The sequence below is a fragment of the Stomoxys calcitrans genome, chromosome 2 (genome assembly GCF_963082655.1).
Source record: "Stomoxys calcitrans chromosome 2, idStoCalc2.1, whole genome shotgun sequence".
In the NCBI taxonomy this organism is placed as follows: Eukaryota; Metazoa; Arthropoda; class Insecta; order Diptera; family Muscidae; genus Stomoxys; species Stomoxys calcitrans.
Genome location: NC_081553.1, coordinates 171343674 through 171366792, shown reverse-complemented (window position 1 = coordinate 171366792; position 23119 = coordinate 171343674). Strand labels below are relative to the sequence as shown.

At 37.4% G+C, this 23119-nt stretch overlaps 1 protein-coding gene across 8 annotated transcripts in view; it reads right to left on the bottom strand.

Annotated features, from left to right (window-relative positions):
- LOC106081649 (G protein-activated inward rectifier potassium channel 3) overlaps nt 1-20287 on the bottom strand; it is a 41288-nt gene extending 21001 nt beyond the window's left edge. The window contains exons 1-3 of one of the 8 annotated variants that reach the window (XM_013243771.2): nt 20161-20287; nt 19733-19983; nt 10218-10531 (exon numbers count right to left, since the gene is read on the bottom strand). In XM_013243771.2, coding sequence (XP_013099225.1) covers nt 10218-10492 — 275 coding nt within the window. In that variant the 5' untranslated portion in view covers nt 10493-10531; nt 19733-19983; nt 20161-20287. Of the gene's footprint in view, nt 1-7369; nt 7699-10217; nt 10532-19732; nt 20126-20160 lie in introns of those variants that run through there. The other 7 variants (XM_013243772.2, XM_013243773.2, XM_059363204.1 and 4 more) reach the window with 7 other exon arrangements.
- Nucleotides 20288-23119: the final 2832 nt, after the last annotated feature.

The following is a 23119-nucleotide window of genomic DNA, read 5'->3' as shown; positions in this document are numbered from 1 at the left end:
GAGCCTCTAGAGTGCGCAATTCTTATCCGATTTGCGTGAAATTTTGTACGGCGGAGACCATAATACAACCATACAGCTCCCATATAAATAGATCTCTCTATTTTACTTCTTGCACGACGTATTTTGTTATGATTTTCAACAACTGTGACAAGTATGGTTCAAATCGGTCAATAACCTGATCTAGCTGTCATATAAACAGATATGGGGATTTGACTTCTTGAGCCTCTACAGGGCGCAATTCCTATCCGATTTGGCTGATATTTTGCATGACGTATTTTATTCTTACTTTCAACAACTGTATCATATAAGGTTTAAATCGGTTAATAACCTGTTATAGCTGCCATATAAACCGTTCTGGGATCTCGACTTCTTAGGCCTCTAGAGGTCGTAATTATTATCCAATTTGCCTGAAATTTTTGTACGACAGATACTCTTGTGACCATCTACATACGTGTTTATTATGGTCTGAATCGGTCTATACCTCGATACAGCTCCCATATAAATGGATCTCTCTATTTTACTTCTTGAGCCCCCAAAGGGCGCAATTCTTATTCGAATTGGCTGACATTTTACACAGGTCTCCAATATATAATTTAATTGTGGTCCAAACCGGACCATATCTTGATATCGCTAAGAGATGCCGGGAAAAGAGATCGAAAAATGCGATCCATGGTGGAGGGTATATAAGATTCGGCCCGGCCGAACTTAGCACGCTTTTATTTGTTTACTTCTCAAGTCTCCCGATACAAGAACTTGACCCTATAATTGCAAGGTTGTCAAATGTTTCCGAGCAACTTCATGCTCAAATTTTGAGCAACATTGAAGGAGCACTATAAGAATATACCAACCACCCTATATGGTTCGTATACAAAATAAGAAAGAATTGTCGTCATATGCCTCGGGTACTAATGGCTTGTATTTCCTGCAAATAGGACTCTTGATGTATTCCTTCTTCTTATTCCTGGATGGAATATATGGGCATACTCATGCTTTTGTTGACTTATATATACAAGTGACAAAAAAAAATAAACGAAAAAGACACTTATTCTCACCTTAGAGATGAAACATGTGAAAATTTTTGCAACAGGCAACATTTGGACCATATAATAGAACTAAAGAGTGATTTTTTAGCCGGTACCTTTTTAGAACACTGATTTAAACAGCTCACGGACGTTTCGTGTTCTGTTTCACTGGCAAACATCTTCAGTTTGGTCTATAATTTAACAATGAATCGTCTTACAAACGAACATCGCTTTTACTCCAAATTATTGAATTTTATTATCAAATGCATGCTCTTTTAAGAAAGTTCATCGTGTTCAAATTATGTTCAGCGACGAACCTCCTTTTTGGCTCAATGGGTACCTAAATAAGCAGAATTGTCGATTTTGGAGTGAAGATCAGCCAGAAGCATTGCAAGAGCTACCAATGCATCCAGAAAAAGTCACAGTTTAGTGCGGTTTATGGGCTGGAGGCATCATTGGGCCGTACTTTTTCAAAGATGATGGGAATCGTAACGTTACTGTGAATGGTAAGCATTATCGTGAGATGATATTAATTTTTTTTTTTTTTTTTTTGCCCAAAATACAAGAGCTTGACTTGCATGACATGTGGTTTCAAAAAGACGGTGCCACATGCCATACAGCACGCGTAACAATGGACTTATTGAGAGGCGAGTTCGGTGATCATTTTATTTTTTGGGGCCTGTCAATTGGTCGCTTTAATCTTGCGATTTAACGCCTTCAGGCTATTTTTTGTGGAGCTTCATGTCTATAGAGACAAGTCCCTCTTCAATTGACGCATTGGAAGACAATATTGAAGCATTTATTCGTGAGACACCGGCCGAAATGTTGGAAAGAGTATGCCACAATTGGACTAAGCGGATGGACAATTTGAGGCGCAGTCACGGTCAGCATTTGCATGTAATAATCTTCAAACATTAAATTATTTGGACCGTACTATCGATTCAAACAAAGATTCCATGAATTTTTCTGAATTTTATGTGTTTTTTTGTAGAAACTTTTCTATAGCTTTTAAAAATCACACTTTACAAACAATAATGTATCAAATTGGTTTGCTTATGTCATCCAGCGATTCCCAAATACAAGCTATCCTATTCTACGAATTTTTTCCCTTTCACATACTTTAAACGTTGATTGATTTTTTTGCTGAAGAAAAATCGTAAATAATGATTGTTACTTAAAGCTAATATTTATGTGTGTCTTCCAAATGTATCTTAGATACTTAGAAAACACTTACGGTGCATCGCCATCACAGAATTGAACTGTAGACAATAGTTTCGTTTTCAGTTTTTTGTGCTCTCTGTTCAACTAAAAATTAGCAACTGCAGTGGAGAAACCTTAAGTAGTTAAAACCAGAAAAAAAAACAAACTATGGCAAATAAAACACAACCCTCATTAAGTTCAAGTTGAATGTCGTACTAATTTAAAAGAATTATGATAGGCGTCATGATACCCTCTGTGGAAGAATATTTTGTAACAGATCTCTTAGTGGTGGTCTCATCTTTCCAGAGGACGCGAGGGTGTAGATAGTTGACATTTTGATGGCATCGTCTACGTTTACGTTTACGTTTTAACAATGTGCGGCCCGTAATTTCAGATTATCAAATTTAAACCATATATTGTTTTTACTTTGTAATTATGTAGTCGAGTCGCAATGGCTGTGGCTAATAAGGAAATGTTTCGTATAAATCAGCTACATAATGTGCAAACAAATCTTAAGGAAACTCGCAAAACTTTTGATTCTAAATTTCTAATTGATGTACAGCTACAACTACTGTTTATAAAATTTAAACACCGTGACGCTTAATGCTGCCCACAACACTTTAGCTCTCTTTTTGTTTAAATTTAAAATTTTTTTCCATAATAAGTTGTGAGTAATTAAAAGTGCCAACACAATGACATGAATGTGACCCTGGAAATTATATATTATGAGAAATGATTAAAGTACTAGCATCAAGTAAAAGCGAGCTAAGTTTGATCAAGTTGAATGGATCTGTTAGAAATAAACAAGTAAAAAGGCGTTAAGTTCGGCCGGGCCGAACTTTGGATACCCACCACCTCGGGTATATATATAAATCCCCTTTCGACACAATCCGGTGAAAATTGGATAACTTATGCACCCAAATTGGTCACGGACGTTGAGTGGTACTATTCAATGTTGAAGAACGTAAGATTGGTCTTTTTGGTAGATATATTCAATTATAAACCGATCTGAACCATATTAAGGTCGGATATCGTGAAGCTCAGAAAAACTCACTGTTTAAAATTTCAGCGAAAGCTTTAATGGGCTTCAGTCCCCATATCGACAGATTGGTCTATATGGCAGCTATATCTAAATATAGTCCGATCTGAACAATATTCAGGTTGGATGTTGTTAGGTATTAACCTACTTCTTGCTCTACCCCCCAATACCTTTCATTTAAGCTCCACATTGATATGATCGTTAAATATGCCCGATTTAGGGTTGTTTTGGGGATTGGGGTGGTCCCCCAAACACTAAGCCCGTAAAATATATCAGCAACGTGCTCTATTCTCATATAACTATATATCATTTATTTGAACTCCATATTGTCATTGCCATTGGATATAAAATTCGTTTTCTAATCTCATTTAAACACCTTCAGCGAAATCGGGTAATAAATAAAGCTTTTATTGGCTTCAGACCCCTTATCGGCAGATCGGTCCATATGGCAGCTATATCTAAATATAGTCCGATCTTGACCATATTTAGGTCGGGTGTCAGGAGGCTAAAAATAACTCACTGTTCGGTTAAAAACTAAAAATTTTATGGGCTTCAGACCCTTTATCGGGAGATCGGTCTAAATGGCAGCTATATCTAAGTAAAGTCCGATCTGAACCATAATTTGGTCAGATATCGAGAGGCTTAAAATAACCCATTGTTTTAAATTTCAGCGAAATTGAATAAAAACTAAAGATTTTATGCCCTTCAGACCATTTATCGGGAGATCGGTCTAAGTGACAGCTATATCTAAATATAGTCCGATCTAAACAATACTTGGGTCAGATGTCGGGAGGCTTAAAATAACCCACTGTTGCAAATTTCAGCGAAATCGGGTAATAAATAAAGCTTTTATGGTCTTCAGACCCTTTATCGGAGATCGGTTTATGTGGTAGCTATATCTAAATATAGTCCGATCTGAACCATATTCAGGTGAGATGTCGGGAGGCTTTAAATAACCCACTGTTGCAAATTTCAGAGAAATCTGGTAATAAATAAAGCTTTTATGGTCTTCAGACCCTTTATCGGGAGATCGGTTTATGTGGTAGCTATATCTAAATATAGTCCGATCTGAACCATATTCAGGTCAGATGTCGGGAAGCTTTTAACTACTCACTGTTTCAAATTTCAGCAAAATCGGATGAAAAATAAAGCTTTTATGGGCAATAGATCCTTTATTGGAAAGTCGGTCTATATAGCAGCTTTTTCCAGCTAAGGTCCGATTTGGCCTATTCAAGAACTTAACCAGCATGCATCAAAAAGACGTATCTGTGCCAAATATCAGCTCAATATATCAATTTTTGAAGGCTCTAGAGTGATTACAACAGACGGAAGGACAGACACACGGACATCGTTAAATCGTCTTAGAATTTTACGACGATCCGAAATATATATACTTTGTAGGGTCCGAAATTGATATTTCGAGGTGTTGCAAACGGAATGACTAAATAATATACCCCCTCTCGTACGGTGTTGGGTATAAAAATTGGTAACTCAAAAGACGAACATTCTTACCATGAAATTCGTTAAAGTCATTATGAAGACTAAGTTGGTCATACTGAAGCACTCAATTTATCATACTGAAATCGTCCGATATGGAATGGGGATATACGACCATTCCGTTAACAATAGTTCGAAATACTGATTTCCAACCCTATAACATTTATAGACTCTTGATCATCGTAAAACTTTTGCCAGATCGTCCGTCCGACAGGTGTAGTCACGCCACAGTCTTTATATAGGTCCATGACATGGGGCGTCTATGTTGGTCGCTTCGAGCAATTCAATTTTTTAAGTGCTGCCAAATAAGCATTTATATGCCGATCATCATGATTTTTTGCGAAAGATAGGGCTCGTGAAATCCTACAAAAACATGCCAAAATGTCAGCAACATATATGACGGTTTAAGAGATTTTAAAGATTTCAGTCAAATTATAGATGGCATCACACTGAGAGTGGGCAGGAGACGGTGGAACTCCTGATGGAGGCTCATTTGCCAGGCTCCTTTGCCAGAAGTCGGCGATCAGTATATCGCAATACCTACACATGTGGCATTAAAGGATGTCCTCATCAGGGACATCGTAGACGAGGAGAAGACAGCATGGGCGGTCGACACTTTCCGGCCATTTAAGTCCGGCGGTCCCGACGGAATTATCCCGGCACTGCTGCTGGAGTCACCCTTCCATGGTTTGAGCAGATCTTCAAGGCGAGCCTGGCATGGTCCTACGTAGCGAGGGCATGGAGAGAGGTCAAGGTAGTCTTTATCCCTAAAGGAAGAATAAACCATAGTACGACGAAGGATTATAGGCCTATAAGTCTGTCATAGTTTTTGCTGAAAACACTGAAGGTGAGAGAGGAAATGACGCTGGAGAACTTCAGTGGGGGAAAACACGCATACCTTAAAGGCAGGTCGGTGGAGACAGCACTTCACGAGGTGTTACAGGAGGTCGAGACGTCTCTCCAACAGAAGAATTACACTTTGGCGGCATTCTTGGATATTGAGGGAACTTTCAATAATGTGGAGATTGGGGCGATAGTCCCACGGGGATTCATCCCTTAATCACCTAATGGCCAAATAATAGGCAGGATTATTAATGCAAATCTGGGAGATTGTGTGGTCAGAAGGCGGGTGACCAGAGGAACGCCCCAAGGAGGGGTGTTCTCACCGATACTGTGGAACCTCCTGATTAATGAAATCCTGATGATCTCGGTGGGGACGACACGAGGATTATCGCTTATGCGGACGACGTCGTGCTGCTGGTCCGAGGCAAGTTTCTGTCGCCGATCAGCGAGATCATAAAAGGGTCACTGAGAAGTTTGTCGTGATAGGCTACCAGAAATGGGTTGAGGATCAACCCAGGGAAAACGGAGCTGGTGCTCTTTACGCGTAGATATAAGATTCCGCAGTTCAGACTCCCGTCCTTGGACGGGGTCACGCTGCGGCTGTTGAAGGAGGCGAAGTACCTAGGCACAGTCCTTGATTCGAAACTGTCCTGGAAGAGGAACACTGAGGAAAGAAGCCACAAAACACTGTGCCCTTTTTACTCCTGCAGGAGGATTGTCGGTAGCAAGTGGGGGTGACTCCCAAGATGATTTATTGGATGTATACGGCCATCGTGAGACCAGTACACTGACCTATGGAACACTGGTATGGTGGGACGCCGTAGGAAACAGGACGCGAGCAAAAGAGTTCGAGAAGGTCCAGAAACTGGTCCAGCGCTAAGGTGCGCATCGCAGGCAGCCCATTGGGACCTATATTTGGAACTGTGTCGGCAGGGTCGCGCTTAGGCTGAGAGAGCTCGGCATGCTGAAGGAGGATGGTAGCGGTCACAGTTCGATTATGGGTGTTATAGATACGCATGGTAGACTGAGGAGGATCTCCGACTACCTGTCATCAGTGCCGACTGGAGTGAGGGCATTCGCTAGTCGTTTTCCTGAGAGGGACGAATTGAGGGCGGATGGTGTACTTGAGGAAATTTGGTACAGTGAGTTGTATTCGACCGCATTACGATGCAGTTTGGATGACATTTAAATGCAGTCGCCATATAGAAACATCCCAAGACTTAGTCTTTAACCCATAAAAGGCTTCCCGACATAGTTGCAGGATATGGTCCAGATCGGATAATATTTGGTTGTAACTGTCATATTCACCAGTTACCAGAATGAACTTTTTGATTCACGAGAGGTGCAGTTTTGACCGGGTCCACCAATCTCCATATCAGTCCACCAATCTTATGAGGCGTAAGTAAGTATTGGTCTAATCACACTCCTGTAGAGACAGTGGAGTATCCTCGGATTCAGGCCCCATTTCGAGTCACATTCAACTAAATTTTGTTTGTATACATTTTTAACAGAATCCAAGATTTGACCCGGCCGAACTTAGCATGCATTTGCTTGTTTATATTCCATCTCGATTATCAGAATACTGAAGGTTCAATTCAAGCTTCTTCTGCTATTTTTGTTAGACATAACAGGTCCTGGTATTGTATTGGCCAAAACCGATGCTTCTAAATTCCACTTATCCATTAAATTGTTATATATATATTTTAAAATAAATCCACTTCTTCGTTTATCATTCCATTTGTAAAACAAAATGTAGTAGTTCACCCACCCTTTCGCCAGTGAATTGCTTGATCCTTTTAACGCTTCATAGTAGACACCACCTTGGGAAGGTGTGGTAGATACGCCACGCATATACTGACGCTTCCAATGATTTGTTAAAACACTTTGCTCCTCCTTTTCGGCAAAATTTTCGTCCTCTTCTTTGAGGACTTGAACATCTGTAAGTTTTGCATTAGGCATCTCGTTCGTTAACATCCGATACCGTTGTAATAAATAAAATAATACCACTAAACCAAGAAGGAGTAGAAATAACAAAATTTTCGTTACTTTGATCCTTTGAGAGGAAGGATCAAGAACCCGTTCTCAAGCTGAGCCGAGCCAAACCGCTTCGATCTGAATTTATGCCCGGAACGTTTTGAACTAAATTTTGTGATAATCAAATACCATTAAATTCATTGAAATTTGCTTTAGCAACTTTAGTATTATTGATTTATAAAGTTAGTTGCTGCTAATCACTACTAGAATGATGAGTGTAGTTAAGTAAGTTGCGAATTGAAAAAAAAATACTTTTATTTCCATTTAAACGTACTATGGCGCTATAAAAGCTATAAAACAATTTTTGAATTTAACGTTTATTTTCTGTTGACTTTTGAAATTATCTTTGACATGAGAAAACCCTGTAGATATCATATCTATTTGGACGGTTGCCTGTCGTTGTTTATTTGTAAAAAAATATTTACATTTGAATCGGTTGCCATTAAAATAACGATTTCACACCTCGTTTAATATGAAGTGGTCATAAAATACAATATTTTCACTTACACAAAGCGATCACATGAAATAAATGATTTCTATACCCTAAACCACTACTGTGGTACAGGGTATTATAATTTAGTGAATTAGTTTGTAACACCCAAAAGGAAGAAAGATAGACCCATTGATAAGTATACCGATCGACATATTGTAGAATCACTTTTTGATTCGTCTGTCTGTCCGTCTGTCTATATTAATTTGTGTTCAAATTACAGGTCGCAATTTTCATCCGATCGTCTACAAATTTGGTATGGACATGTTTTTCGCCCTAGAGACGAAGCCTATTGAAATTGGGAAACATCGGTTCAGATGTGGCCATAGCTCCCATATATATATATATATATATATATATATATATATATATATATATATATATATATATATATATATATATATATATATATATATATATATATATATATATATATATATATATATATATATATATATATATATATATATATATATATATATATATAATCGTCCGATTTCCAGTAATACTGCAATAAAATTGTCATTTTTTAACTGATTCTCTCGATATTTGGTAGGAAGGATTTTCTTGTGACTCCCGACATTACAAGTGAATTTTATAGAAACCAGTTCAGATTGGGATATAGTTCCCATATATATGTTCGTCCAATTTGCAGTAATAATGCAATAAAATAATGCAGTAATAATGCAATAAAATGGTAATTTGTCAACCGATTCTTTCGAATTTCGGTGGGAAAGATTTTCTAGTGACTTTCGACATTATTGGTGATTTTCGAAGAAATCGGTTCAGATTTAGATATAGCTCTCATATATTTATATCGCCCGATTTTGACTCTTGGAGCCACTGCAAGCGCATTTATTAACGAATCCTCCCATAACTTTGCACAATGCTTTCCTCGACGACTTCCACAATATCTATAAAGTTTAGTCGAAATCGGTTCAGATTTAGATACAGCTCTCATATATATACATATATATCGTCCGATTTTACTTTCTATAATCACAGCAAGCGCATTTATTGATCCATCTTGCCAAAATTTTACAAAACGCAGTCTTCGACGACTGCCACAGTACCTGAGGATTTTGCTCGAAATCGGTTCGGATTTTTATGTACATACATATATGTTCGATTTTGAGAAATATTCCAAAAAGGTGCTCATTTGTTAACCGATTTTGTCGAAATTTTGCAGGAAGGATTTTCTTATAACTCTCAATATTACTGGTGAATTTCATGGAAATCGGCCAAGATTTAGATATAGCTGTCATAATGTATATCGCCAGATTTTCACCCTAAGAGCCACTGCAAGCGCATTGTTTAACCAATCTTGCCAAAATTTAGCACAATGCTTTCCTCGATGACTACCACATTATCTGAGAAGTTTGCTCGGAATCGGTTCAGAATAAGATATAGCTCCCATATATATGTTCGTCAGATTTTGAGTAATTTGCCATAACATTGTCATTTGTCAACCGTAGTTTTTACAGTTTGAACATATTTGCTCGCCGAGGTCCATCAAAATTAGTTCAGAATTGAATATAGGTCCCACATTGTACTTATAGGATAGGTGTAGGGTATTACACAGTCGGCACCGCCCGACTTTTGCCTTTCCTTACGGTTTTTTTTATATAAAAAAAATTGGTGGCAATCAATCTAAAGAAAGAATATAATGCAAGTAAGAATGCAATGACCGGTCGAAAGTCGGGCATATTTTACTAAAATAAATTCTCGTTATACAAATGTTAAGGCGCCCTGCTTGGATTGCCAGTATGGAGTTCGTTTGTTAGTTTCCCACCATAGGCTTTGGGCTGTCGCTGCTGCGGTACAACAATGAATAAAAATTGTATGAGTGAGATTTAACACCGAACTACAAATTTACCTAGTTATGTAGCCTTGATCTATCTAAATTTAGGGTACTGACTAAAGTTGGCCCAGCATTTGGGGTGACTATAAAACATTACTTCAAGTATTATTAAACTTATGCTAGAATTCCCATACCTACTACACATAACACCACCCCACTATCTGTTTTTGTTAGGTATAGAAAGAAGGTCGTATATTGTATCTTTTATTGGTTGCATTGATTTAATCTTACCTGTAGCTTGCCTCTTTCGTAAATGGCTTTCCATTGTGCATGGTCAATCCATAGTAGGTGGTAGGACGATTCGGTATTATTGTTATGGGATATGAGTGTGGATTCGAGAGAACACTGTCCAAAGAATCAGGTTCAGGATCAATGGACACTTGTTTGTGGAATTTATTCGGATCGGCCAATGGCTCTAAAACCGATTTGTCTGATACAGGTGAAGACTGGCTCTGAGAGTCCGATGACATGCTGCTTATAAAATTGCATTTTAACCGTGATATCATTTTGATGTTTTTGTTGTTAACTTGAAGTTATAAACAATTCTGAAATGTAAAGAAAAAGTTACACGTTTTTAATTATACGTACATTGATCATTGTTTATCTTTGCTTTTTCCTTTATGATAATTAGCATTAATGTGCAATAACATTGCATTTAAATCAGTGGCGGGCAAATACACATACACTGTTGCACATATTTGTGTATGCGAACAAGACCATAACCCCAAGGGCTTGGAAATATTAAGCACACTACCACATGTGCCCAACACTGACATAAATTCGCGCAAATACAAATAGCGAATTTTAATTCAAGTGTCACGTCATTGGTTTGAAGTGCTCAACTACCTGGGATGATAACAGGACAAATATTTGATTTTGCGTTTTCCGTTTCGAATGTAATGTAAAATGGTTTTTTGGGATCAACGTCGAGCGGAGAAGAGACTTGCCGAACTGTTCTTCTTAGGTCATTAAGAGCAGGCGATTAGATTATCACCCATTACTAAAAATCCCATATATTAGAGGACTAATGATATTGGTTATCCAGATAAACCTCCACCTTAGCGAGAGAGCTACACACGCTGTGATGGAGAAAATCAGCAAGGGCAAGATTCATGTTGCCCTAATTCAGAAGCATTGGATAACCCGGAATAAAGTTTCAGAACTGAACCATAACAACATCTTATTATTCTTTGCTAAAACTGGAACTCGACCGAGGATCTGCGTTATTTGTCATAAAAATTTTAATAGCAGTTATATCGAAATATGATCCGATTTGGACCAAATACTAATAAATACAAGTCATTGTTCAATTGTGTATAACAAAAATAATGGTCTTTTTAGTAGCTATATCTAAAACTAAACCGATCTAAACCATATACAACGTGTATGTCGTATATGTCTCAAATTTCAGTTAAATCGGTTTATAAATGCGCCTTTTTGGGGCCAAGACTTTAAATCGCGATATAGGTCTATATGGCAGCTATATGCAAATCTTGATCGATCTAGACCAACTTGCAGAAATATGTGAAGGGGCTTAACTTAACTATCTGTCCCAAATTTCGGCAACATTGGACAATAAATGCGGCTTTTATGGGCCCAAAACATTAAATCTAGAGACGGTCTATATGGAAGCTATATCCAAATCTAGACCGATCTGTGCCATAATGCAGAAGTATGTCAAGGGGCTTAACCTTACTCACTGTCCCAAATTTCAGTAAAATCGGATAATAAATGTGCCTTTTATGGGTCTAAGACCCAAAATCGGAGGATCGGTCTATATGGCAGCTATATCCAAAACTGGACCGATCTAGGCCAAATTGGCGAAGAATGTCGAAGGGCCTAAGACAACTCACTGTCCCAAATTTCAGCAAAATCGGATAATAAATGTGGCTTTTATGGGTCTAAGACCCTAAATCGGAGGATCGGTCTATATGGCAGCTATATCCAAAACTGGACCGATCTGGGCCAAATTGACGAAGGATGTCGAAGGCCCTTAGACAACTCACTGTCCCAATTTTCAGCAAAATCGGATAATAAATGTGGCTTTTATGGGCCTAAGACCCAAAATCGGCGGATCGGTCTATATGGGGCCTATATCTAGATATAGTCCGATTTGGCCCATCTTCGAACTTAACCTGCTTATGGACAAAAAAAGAATCTGTGCAAAGTTTCAGCTCATTATCTCAATTTTTGAAGATTGTAGCGTGATTTCAACAGACAGACGGACGAACATGTCTAGATCGTCTTAGATTTTTACGCTGATCAAGAATATATATACTTTATAGGGTCGGAAATGGATATTTCGATGTGTTGCAAACGGAATGACAAAATGAATATACCCCCATCCTTCGGTGGTGGGTATAAAAACGTAATAACTTAATCCATTTAAAAATTCTAAGTCTGTCATACATTAATTTTGGATCATTTGATGGAGGTGGGATTTCAAAATTGTTTTGCAAGAATACTCCCATCAACAATGCTACAAGTACATATACGAGGTGGCCTTTTATATTTCTGGATTGCACAACCCTTGTGTTGCAATCTGCCAACTGACATTTCTATCGAAAAGCTTGACATTTTTGAGGTTATTCGTACTCAGAACGTTTTGACATACGAGAGCTATTTGTGTTGTTTACAGTTACTCAAAAGATTCATCTCGCCCAAAAAATTGAATTAAATCGTGACAGTTTCGTTCAAATATATTTTACAACTTTCGACGTGAATTAACTCAACAACAATACATTGATGAACTTAATTCAATTTTTGGCGATGTAGCTCCATCAAGGACCAGTGTTTTTCGATGGTATGGTGAATTCAACCGAGAATGTAGTACACTCCAAGATGAATTTCTTGAAGATTTTTTATTGTTCCAAAAACCATTGATACTGTGCGCCAGCTGATATTGCAAGATCGTCATGTGACCTATCGTGAGATTGAGACAACCTTAAGCATTAGTAGGACCAGCATACATGCAATATTGCTTGAACATTTGATCGTCAAAAAATCTATTCGCGCTGGATCTCACACAATTTGGTCGAAAGAAATGCTCAAAAAATACGATTGCGGTGCTTCGAAACACGTCTATGACATTGTAACAGGTGATGAATTGTGGATTTACGCCTATGTGCACGAAAGTAAACAGCAGTCGACTGTATAGGTTTTTCACGATGAGGCAAATCCAAAAAAAAAGTTGCTCGCGCACGAAGCAGTACCGAGCAAATGATTGCCCGTTTTTTGGTAAAAACTGGATATTTCGCAATCGTACCGCAACGCAGAGCAGTCAATTCGGAATGGAACGCAACCATTTGATTGCCAGTTGTCTTCCAAGAAATCAGGAAAACTAACCGCCGGAAACGGATCACTCTTCACCACGACAATGCGAGCTCTCACACATCCACTTAAACAGCTGCATTTTTGAGCACTCAAGAACATCGATTTGATGAGTCATCCGCCGTATAGTCCTGATTTGGCACCGAATGACTTCTTTTTATTCCCGTACGTAAAAAATAAAATGAGAACTCAGCGTTTCTCGACAGCTGAAGAAGCGGTTGATGCGTTCAGAATGTATGTTTTGGAAATACCCCAATCAGAGTGGCAAAAGCGCTTCGACAATTGGTTCAAACGCATGCATATGTGTATAGATCTAATGGGGAATATTTTGAAAAACAATAAAGCGATTTTCGATCATTAATATTTGTTTTTGTTCTCTAATCCCGAAATATAAAAGACAACCCTCGTATTTCTGTTCTGAACATTCGATGAAATTTAATTTCAAATCTCGTTTACCACACATTCTTTTGTGTTATATAACTTTAATGTCAATAAATGTACAAAGTACAGCCAATAATAAAAACTAACAGTTGTTACAAAAAGGAACAATGTTATAAAAATGTAAATGACTTTTGATTTATTACGGAATTATAGAACAAATAAACCCAACACAAGTGCGCACGGCTCAAACTATTTGCATATTTAAGTCTCTCAAACATTTTAAAAGCAGCTACATACAATATACTTGAAATATACCTTTTTACACCCACCACCGAAGGATGGGGGTATATTCATTTTGTCATTCCGTTTGCAACACATCGAAATATCCATTTCCGACCCTATAAAGTATATATATTCTTGATCAGCGTAAAAATCTAAGATGATCTAGACATATCCGTCTGTCTGTTGAATCACGCTACTGTCTTCAAAAATAGACATATTGAGCTGAAACTTTGCACAGATTTTTTTTTTTTTTTTGTCCATAAGCAGGTTAAGTTCGAAGATGGGCTATATCGGAATATATCTTGATATAGCCCCCATATAGACCGATCCGCCGAATTATCCGATTTTGCTGAAATTTGGGACAGGGAGTTGTGTTAGGCTCTTAGACATTTTTCTGCAACTTGGCCCAAATCGGTCCAGATTTGCATATAGCTGTCATGTATACCGATATCTTGATTTTAAGTTTTGACCCCATGGAAGGCTCATTTATAATCCGATTTCACTGAAATTTAACAGTGACTTATGTTAGGCTTTTCGACATCCGTGTCGTATATCGTTCAGATCGGTTTATTTTTAGATATAGCTACTGTACTTATTAGTAGTTTGTCCAAATCGGAATATATTTCGATATAACTGATATGGGACATAAGGTATAAAATTTTCACCGAATTTTGATGAAAGTTGGTTTACATATATACCCGAGGTGGTGGGTATCCAAAGTTCGGCCCGGCCCGGCCGAATTTAACGCCGTTTTACTTATTCATGGGTTCTACGTTCAGAATAAACAAGTAAAAGCGTGCTAAGTTCGGCCGGGCCGAATCTAATATACCCTGCATCATGGATCGGATTTGCGAGTTCTTTTCCTGTACTTCTTTTTAGACAAACAAAGGGTAAAAGAAAGTATTGTGTTAAATGAATTGAATGTTGGAGACCACAGTAGAAATCTATGTGTAAAATTTCAGCCAAATCGAATAAGAAGTTTGCCTTTTAGGGGCTCAAGAAGTAAAATAGGGAGATGGGCTTATATGGGAGCTGTATCAGGCTAAAAACCGATTCAGACCATATTCGACACGTATGTTGGAGGTCGTTGTAGGAGCCGTTGTACAAAATTTCAGCCAACTCGGATAATAATTACGTCCTCTTGAGGCTCAAGAAGTCAAGATACCAGATCGGTTTATAAGGCAGCTATATCTGGTTATGGTCCATATTTAACACAGTTTGGTTATGGACCATATTTAACACGGTCATAACAAAACGCCTCATGCAAAATTTCAGCCACATTTGATAGGAATTGCGCCCATTAGTCGGTAAAGAAGTCAAGATTCAAGATCAGTTTATATGACAGCTATATCAGGTTATGGATTGATTTAAACTATAATTGGCACAGTTTTTGGAAATCATAACAAAACACTTCGCGCCAAATTTGAGCCAAATCGGATAAGAATTGCGTCCTCTAGAGGCTCAAGAAGTCAAGATCCCAGATCGGTTTATATTGCAGCTTTATCAAAACATGGGCCGATTTGGCCCATTTACAATCCCAAATGACCTACACTAATAAGATCCAGATCCAGATAGAACCATATTTAGATATAGCTGTCATATAGATCGATCATCCGAATTAGGGCTTAATCACATGACCGGCGCACTTATTACCCGATTTCGCTGAAATTTCGAACTATTACTTCTCTAGACCTTCTCGGAACCTGAACCAAACATCATTAACATCGGACTATATTTGGACATTAATGTGAATATAGAAGTGTTATAATAAGTTTTGATAACATATATATCCATGGTGGGGATATCAAAAGTTCGGCACGGCCGATCGTAATACCTTTTTATACCCTCCACCATACGATGGGGGTATACTAATATCGTCATTCTGTTTGTAACTACTCGAAATATTCGTCTGGGACCCTTGATCTCTGAGACTTGATCGTCATGTCATTTTAAGTCGATCTAGCCATGTCCGGCCGACTGTCCGTCTGTCTGTCGAAAGCACGCCAACTTTCGAAGGAGTAAAGCTAGCCGCTTGAAATTTTGCACAAATACTTTTTATTAGCGTAGGTCGGTTGGGATTGTAAATGGGCCAAATAGATCCATGTTTTGATATAGCTACCATTAAATCGATCTGGGGTCTTGACTTCATGAGCCTCTAGAACCTCTAGAGGGCGCAATTCTCGTCCGATTTGACTGAAAATTATTTTGGTATCACTTCCAACAACTATACTAAGTATGATTCAAATCGGTTAATAATCTGGTAAAGCTGTCATATAAACCGATCTTGTATCTTGAATCTTGAGCCAATAGACAGCGCAATTCTCATCCGATTTGGCTGAAATTTTGCATGAGGTGTTTTGTTATGACTTCCAATAACTTCCAATAAAATAAGTATGACGCAAATCGGTACTTAACCTAATATAGCTGCCATATAAACCGATCTGTGATCTTGACTTCTTGAGCCTCTAGAGGGCGCAATTCGCATTCGATTTGGCAGAAATTTTGTACAACGGCTTCTCTCATGACTTTCAACCCACGTGTCTAATATGGTCTGAATCGATTCGAATTGGGAGCTGTTCCCATATAAACCGATCTCCCGATTTTTCTCATTCGAATGAACTGAAATATTACACAATGACTTCTATTGTACAATGTTCAGCATTCAATTATGGTCCGAATCGGACGATAACTTGATATAGCTCCAATAACACAACAGATCTTATTCAATATTCTTTGTTTGCCCAAAAAAAAGATACCGCGCATAGAACTCGGCCCGGGGGAACGTAGCACGCTCTTACTTGTTACTTGTTTAAGTTTGAGATGAGCCAATCCTACTATTTATACCCTACACCACCACTGTGGTGCAGGGTATTATATTTTTGTGCATTTGTTTGCAGCGCTAAGAAGGAGAAGAGCTAGACCCATCGATAAGTATACGGATCGGCTTAGAATCTCTGATTCGATTTAGGTATGTCCGTCTGTATGTCTGTCCATGTATTCTTGTAATCAAGATACAGGTCGCATTTGTTTTCCGATTTTTACAACATTTTTCATAATTCTCTTTTTTGGTCCAAGGACGAACGCTAATGCTTTAAAAAAATCGGTCCGGATTTAGATATAGCTTGACGTATTAAGACTGTAGATGGCACAATTTTGGTCCGATCTTTACAAAATTTTGCACGAAGTGCTTTTTGTGACGTCCCAATATGTGTGCAAAATTTCATCAGAATCGGATCAGATTTATATATAGCTCCGATATATAATTCTTCCGATATGGTCTTTTAACGCTTTAGAAGGCACAATTTTAGTCCGATCCTTACAAAATTTGGAGCAAAGCGTTTTTTTTTCGACGTCCCAATATGTGTGCAAAATTTCATTGAAATCGTTTCAGATTTAGATATAGCTCCCGTATATAACTTTTATCCGATTTGACCTATTAATGCTGTAGAAGCCACAATTTTGTTCCGATCTTTACCAAATTTGGCACGAAGTGCTTACTGTGATGTTCGAATATTTGTATAAAATCTCATCATTTGTACAAATTTCGTCTTTTAACGCTTTAGAAGGCACAATTTTGGCCCGATCCTTACAAAATTTGGCGCAAAGCGTTTTTTTTCGACGTCCCAATATGTGTGCAAAATTTCATTGAAATCGTTTCAGATTTAGATATAACTCCCATATATATCTTTCAACCGATATGGCCTTTTAAGACTGCAGAAGGCACAATTTTCATCCGATCGTTACCAAATTTGGCACGAGGTGCTATATATCTATATATAGCTTCCATATATATCTTTCATACGATATGCCTGTAGTAGCCACAATTTTGGTCCCATCCTAACAAAATTTTGCTGGAGATGTTTTATTTGACGTCGTACTACATGCAAAAATTTCATCAAAATCGAACCAGATTTGGGTAAAGTTCCCATATATATATGCGTTTCGACTTTTAAAGCTGTAGTAGATACAATGTTGGTCGGATCTCTACAAAATTTGTCATGAGATGTTTTGATTGATATTCCAATATGTGTGCAAAATTTCATCAAAATCGAATCAGATTTAGATAAAACTCCCATATATACCTTTTATGCGTATCAACTTTTAAGGCTGTAGAAGCCACAATTTTCGTACCATCGTAAGAAAATCGTACAAGGTTCAATAGGCATGCAAAATTAAAGTCTGACTAGATTTGGATATATGTGCTATATATTGAAAGTATTACGTAGACTCGGTGGTGTAGGGAATTATATAGTCGGCTCCGCACGACTTTTGCCTTTCCTTACTGGCTTTTATACCCACCACGGAAGGTCGGGGGTATATTCATTTTGTCGTTCCGTTTGCAACATATCGAAATATCTATTTCCTACCCTATAAAGTATATACATTCTTGATCAGCGTAAAAATCTAAGATGATCTAGCCATGTCCGTCCGTCTGTTCGTCTGTCTGTTGAAATCAGACTACAGTCTTTAAAAATAGAGATATTGAGCTGATATTAACACAGATTCCTTTTTTGTCCTTAAACAGGTTAAGTTCAAAGATGGGCTATATCCGACTACATCTTGATATAGCCCCCATATAGACCGATCCGCCGATTTTCGGTCCAGATTTGGATATAGCTGCGATACAGACCGATCCGCCGATTAAGGGTCTTAGGCCCATAAAAGCCAACATTTATTATCCGTTTTTGCTGAAATTTGAGACAGTGAGTTGTGTTAGGCATTTCGACATCCTTCTTTAATTTGGCTCAGGTCGGTTCATATTTCGATATAGCTGCCATATAGACCGATATCTCGATTTAAAGTCTTGGCCCTATAAACGGTGCATTTATAATCCGATTTCACTGAAATTTGTCATTGTGACTTAGGTTAGGCTTTTCGACATCCGTTTCGTATATGGGTCATCGGTTTATTTTTTACATAATATTTTGTTATACACAATTGAACAATGACTTGTACTTATAAGTTTGTGATCCAAATCGAAACATATTTCGATATAGCTGCTATAGGGCATGAGGTATGCATTTTTCACCGCATTTTGACGAAAGGTGGTTTTTATACCCGAGGTGTTGGGTATCCAAAGTTCGGCTCTGGCGAACTTAACGCCTTTTTACTTGTTAATATAGCTCCAATAAGGCACATTTTGCCTGATTGGAAGGTAATTGGGACCCGTGAGTTGTACTCAATCCTTGCTACTAAGGTCCAAGTTGGACTATATTCGGGTATAGATCGAAACCATGTAAGTCGATCTCTTTAATAAAATTCTTAAACTTATACCGAATCTGGTAAAATGATTGTATTTAGATATTAATACCTCTCAGTCCAACCGACTAAACTTTTTTTGCTCACACAAAGGCATCCATATAAGGAGATAGTTGGTAGTTAGCTCGCCAAACTTTAGATGTTTTATCTTAATATCGCATTCACTACCCATGTTCTTTGTGAAATGTACTTAGATTTATAAACATTTCTTTTCGATAGTAAAATACCCGTCTGTTAGGTACTATGACAAAGTTCAAGGCTTGCCATCAGACTATAATTCGCCTACACAAATTCATAACAAATGCGTTACAAATTTAAATTAAATCGAACTAAAGTTGATTGATATCATTTACATTTTCCATCTAAGATCAAAGTGATTTAATTAGCGTTCCCAACTCAACTATGGTATATGCCGAGTAAATATTCATAAATGAGCTTAACTTGATCAATGGTGGCAGGACAGAAATAGAAAATTGCTTTTAAGGTAAACTTACATTCAATGTTAACATAAATCACATAACACATCTATACACAACAATGGCAAATAGCAGCAGCAGCAGCAGCAACGACAATGCCAAGGAACATTTGAAATGAGTTTAGCACAAATACAAATTAACACCTTTTTCTGCCATTTAAACTGCGTTAATCATGATTGATAGCCCGGCTTGCAAGCTGAATTATACAGGGCAATATTTAAATGATTTCAGTTGCTAAACTTGCTATTAATTCACACATTATTAAAGATCTTGAAAGAGAATTATATATATTTTTTTCTATATTTCCTTTTTGCAGATTTTTTTGTTATTTATTATATTAAAAAATTGGAATTTCATGAAAATTTTCTTTACAAAAACTCAAAATAAATCATTTGTAATATTATTTTTTTTTTTTATATTAAATTAAAATTTATATTTTGTATTACTTCGTCTTTGTTTTGTTCTTCGTTTGGAAATTGATTTTATTTTTGAAAATTGTTTCACGGCGTCGCACCGTTCCTTTTAGAACATGTTTACCGCTCGAGTATTGCATTAAAAACTAATTTCCAGCAGTGACAGATCAGTTTTATTACACCGTCTGTCCCTATGAGTGTTGATATCCATACGATTGGCCGTCTCTCATATGGAGAGAATGTGATACCAACAGTGAAGTGATCCCACATCCACAGATGTGACACAGCCCGACACATATGAGAAGAGAAAACAAGACTCAATTATAGCCAATCAACACATGTAAAGCACAAGCACTCACAAAGTGACAGCAGAACTGATACATACGGGAAACAATGGCCGCTTCATAAAGTACACTATAGTATTGGCAAAGTGTTGGTATACCATAATACTGTAAGGTGCTCCGCATTATCTAACCGCATTATCTAACTGCATTACATTATCTAGCTGCACCCATAGCAGCTATATCCAAAAATGATACAATTTGGACCAAATTCGGCACGGACAATGAATGGTCTTATAAATGCAAATCAGTTTTTAATTTGTGTTCAATATTGGTCTTTTTGGCAGCTATATCCAAAGTTAGACCGATCAAAAGCATATTTAACACGTATGTCGAAAAGCCTAACATAAGTTACTGTGTCAAATTTCAGCGAAATCGGGTAATAAATGCGCCTATTATGGGGCAAAGATTTTAAATCGAGAGATCGGTCCATATGGCAGCTATATCCCAATCTGGACCGATCTGAGCCAAACTGAAGTAGGATGACGAGTGGCCTAACTTAACTAACTGTCTCAAGTTATATCAAAATCGGATAATAAATGTGGCTTTTATGGGCCTTAGACCTTAAATCGATGGATCGGTCTACATGGGGGCTATATCAAGATGTAGTCCGATTAGCCCACCTTCAAGCTTAACAAAAAAAAATCAGTACATAGTTTCTGCTCCACATCTCTGTTTTTAAAGACGGATGGACATGGCTAGATCATGTTAGATTTTTATGACGATCAAGATTATATATAAAGGGTGATTTTTTAAGAGCTTTAGGAAAGTTAACAAGTAAAAAGGCGTTAAGTACGGCAGGGCCGAACATTGGATACCCACCACCTCGGGTATATATGTAAACCACCCTTTATCAAAATCCGGTGAAAGTCCCTTAGCAGTTATATTGAAATATGATTTGATTTGGACCAAATACTAATAAGAACAAGTCATTGTTCAATTGTGTATTGCAAAATATTGTTTTTTTTTAGTAGCTATATCTAAAAATAAACCGATCTGAACCATAAACAACATGGAGGTCGAAAAGCCTAACCTAAGTCAATTTGTCAAATTTCGGTTATATCGGATTATACATGCGCCTTTATGCAAATCTTGATCGATCTAGACCAAATTGCAGAAGTAGAGTGGTTTAACTTAACTCTCTGTCCCAATTGCGGCGACATCGGACAATAAATGCGCTTTTTATGGTCCCAAAACCTAAAACCGAGAGATCGGTCTATATGACAGTTATATCCAAATCTGGACTGATCTGAGCCAAATTGAGAAAAGATGTCAAAGGGCCTAACACAACTCACTGTCCCGAATTTCAGCGAAATCCATGGTGGAGGGTATATAAGATTCGCCCCGGGCGATCTTAGCACGCTCTTACTTGTTTCTTCTAACATCCTCTTCATAATAAAGCAGCAGTCATTTTCAGCAAACAACAGACTTTTCAGCAGTAAGCCTGCTACTCTGAAGTTGCAGTACTACTGCTGTAATAGCAGAATTACAGCTACAATAGCAGCAACATTTTTCTATGAGTGTAAGCATATCGTCTTGAGCTTATATTAATTCATTAATGAATTGATTTTTGCGTCATTGGTTGTTACGTACAAGGTGTACAAACCATTGTTTATTAATAAGTCTACACTAGCGTAGGGTCATTTCTCATTACTGAATGAGAATCAGATCATGCTCTTTTGTATTGGTCACGGTTTTTTTTTTTTTTTTTGTGGCAAACCAAGATAACGCAAGCAGTACCATAACACCTAAACAGCCCGACTTAAACCCACAAGCATTCCAAAAAACAAATTATGATCCCGCACTTCAAATTATAATAAAAAAAAAAAAAACACAATACTGAACAAATATAGGTGACACTTTTCACACAATTACGAATGAAATGAAAAAGTGGCTCATTTTTGCTATTGAGTAATACAAAGGGGCTGCATCCACGTTAGTATTGTAATCTGAACGATAAGGAAACTGCACTTGTATTTACAATAGCACTTGAGCGTTGTGATTCAAGTGCAATGTACAGGTACTTGCATTCACTAAAAAACGGCAAACAAAAATGAAAAGGGGAAACAATAAAGATATTCACAAGTATAATTTTCGTTTTTCATTGACAGGTCGAAGGGAATACCATCTACTGTGAGTAAAGTGTATATACATTAGGGTGATGACTTTTTTTACAACCTCATTTTCCTGTATCATATCTTGATGAGTTTATATTTCAAATTAAATAAAATCTTACATATAAGGAGATTCGTAAAAAAGACCTTGCGTTCGAAATGATTTAAAAAAATTGTACAAAAATCTAATTTCAAAGTGGTTTGTGCATAATGTTTAAATGTTTTAATAGAATAAGTGTTATTTTAGTATTTAATAGACAATAGTCCATTCATTCGTGCAACAGGAAATATTTTTTGAGAAAAAAAAATCAAAAACTCATCACCTTAATATACATACATACAGTGCTATCCACAAAATATACTTGTGTAATGCTAATACATTTTTAATTATTTTTAAGTCCGTTTTTCGGACCATTCCTCATCAGTAACCACAAATCTGTGAGATGAGGTACATAGGGCCCAAATTCAATGCTATGTGAGACCTGGCCTCGCCTTCTGAATATGAAAGACTTGACCTTGCCTTTCGAATGTATGATT